Source organism: Penaeus chinensis, chromosome 15 (genome assembly GCF_019202785.1).
Source record: "Penaeus chinensis breed Huanghai No. 1 chromosome 15, ASM1920278v2, whole genome shotgun sequence".
Lineage (NCBI taxonomy): Eukaryota > Metazoa > Arthropoda > Malacostraca > Decapoda > Penaeidae > Penaeus > Penaeus chinensis.
This window is the reverse complement of record NC_061833.1, coordinates 20,205,330-20,207,829: the sequence shown is the minus strand read 5'-3', so window position 1 is coordinate 20,207,829 and position 2,500 is coordinate 20,205,330. Positions and strand designations below refer to the sequence as shown.

At 32.2% G+C, this 2,500-nt stretch overlaps 1 protein-coding gene across 1 annotated transcript in view; it reads right to left on the bottom strand.

Annotated features, from left to right (window-relative positions):
• Positions 1–973: 973 nt before the first annotated feature.
• LOC125032958 overlaps positions 974–2,500 on the bottom strand; it is an 11,484-nt gene continuing 9,957 nt past the window's right edge. The window contains exon 7 of the mRNA XM_047624367.1: positions 974–2,500. This exon is cut by the window's right edge and continues 174 nt beyond it. Within this exon, the coding sequence (XP_047480323.1) occupies positions 2,462–2,500 (39 nt within the window). The 3' untranslated portion in view covers positions 974–2,461.

Here is a 2,500-nt window from a genome sequence, read left to right as displayed (position 1 = left end):
GCTATTGAACAAATATAAATCAACTGCATTATGGGTAAAATATCACCAAGCGCGGGAAGCCACCAGTATAAAAGGTCAAGCCAGGTCGGTCAGAGGGAGAGAGTCTTTTATCCTGTGTGGTGACAGACCGTCTGATTTGTAGCTGGCTGACTGATACTTTTCGTGTCTCTGTTGTACCAAGTAAGTGTATGATGTGTTGTCTTGTATACTGGTTGTGTTCGAAAGATTTGTGCGTAATAAATGTATAATATGGATGCTCCTTTTATGTTGCCTTTTTTGTTCTTTTTATTGTGAGCACGGGATCGCTTTCAATCACCTGAGAGTTATCACCAAAATACGCCAAACCCATATAGTGATTACCTGCAGTTGGGTAACACGCTACCAGACTAATATCTCTGACTACGGAGTTTGGTTATCCACTACAGTAATAATGATAATAAAAAAAATAATAGTAACAATAATGACAATAATAATGATAATGACGATAATAATGTTAATAACAATAATAATATTCATAATAATAATAATAACTATACTACTACTACTAATAACAATGATAATAATAGCGATAACGATGATGATGATAATAATACTAATAATGATAATAATAATAATAATAATAATGATAACAACAACAACAACGACAGTAATAATAATAATACTAATAATGATAATAATAATAATAATAATAATAATAATAATAATGATAACAATGATAATGATTACGATAATAATTATAAAAATAATGATAGTATTAATAAAAGCCGTAGCTAGTAATAAACTGTGATAAGATTTTATAGCAAAAATGATAATAATGGTAATGATAAAAATTAAAAAACAGTACTAGAAATGTAATGATTATCTATAATGATAAAAAAATATAATCACGACAAAATAAAGCTTCATAGTACATCTTATACTAATCATGATGCTGATCATACTAAGGATAATAATAATAATAACAGTACTTGTATATTTACTTTTGTGTCTTTATTGGAGAATCTGCGGTACAGTAAGAAGCAGGGATGGGTCCAAGGATATGTACGTGTACTTGGAATAAATACAGATTTTTATGTACTTGTACTTGGTGTTTAAAAAATCATTGGTAGTTGTACTTGTACTTAGACCCAAGGTACTTTAAAAAATAACAAGTACATTCGAACACAAACATGTATATTATAGTTAAGTAAAAGTTATGATATATAATGTGTGATGATACTTTTGGGTAAATACGTCCATTGGATGTTATGATGATGTAGTGTGATATAGGGTAAATGAGCATAATCAAGTAGTATTTTCTCAATTGGTAGCATGTTGCAGTACAGGGCCAGTACAGCGCCTCATTATTTAAGAAGCGTGAACGCGTTTATTTCTGTCACACTCCACTCTCCACTCTTTCACCTCGGTAGTCGGTATCGCTCACAGCAGACAAGCAGGAGGCAACAAGACTTCATGAATCTGGGACCACTTTACTGAACCCGACAATAAAGCTGGGAATTTTGAGTGTAAACATTGCAAAGCGAAACTCTTCTGCTCCAAGGATGTAGCTTCCAACCAACACAAACATATGAAATATTTGGCAGTACCTGCACCCTCTGCTCCCGTTGAAAGGCATTTCAGCATTGCTGGAAAAGTGTTTAAGCCTGACAGATGTGGTCTTACTGACAAAAACTAGCAAAAGTGCAACTAAGATTTGTCAAATCATATTTTGAATTCTACTGGCAACAAAAACATTCATCTATATTTTATGAAGTTGTTCTATGATTACTTTTGTACTACAGGAAAAGTCACAAAAGGACAATTAAACAAATTGATGTTCAATAAAATCATCTGCATGTATCTGTTACTTTTAGTCATAAAACTATTTTATTAGTATAGAACAAGGGACAAGTTTTATTGCCCTGATACCCTTATTTTCTACAACAAATTTTAATCTATTACTGATATGAGAAATATATAGATAGTCATTTGCATTTGCAGCATAGGGAATGTTATTTATTCAAGTTGCTCATGAAGTATGTGTTCTTGTTTTGTAATTCTGTGATAAACGAAGTGCTAGAATTCATGAAGAATTTCCATATACTTTTCTATATCGAATCCCACTTTTTAATAGTATATTAATTGTGTATATACGAAAACTACTAACTTTCGTGCTTTAAGAGAGTGCTTGTACTTGTACTTAAGTACAATGACATGTACTTGGACTTGGACTTATGTACATAACAAAGTGACTGCACTTGTACATGAAAAATATCCAGGTACTTGGACTTAAGTACAGTCGCCTGTACGTGGACACAACCCTAGTAAGTAGGTCTTCATTAAAGACAACAATGTAATTAATCACAGGTAAATGGCAATCAAAACACGATACGAACACATCATTACAAACGAAAGGGAGAAAATAAGAGAGAGAGAAAAAAAGGAGAGCAATGCAGAAAAAAAAGGAAGCTAAGAGAAAGCATTAACTGTATGAAGATGTGGATTCAGAGCAGCTGTAGAA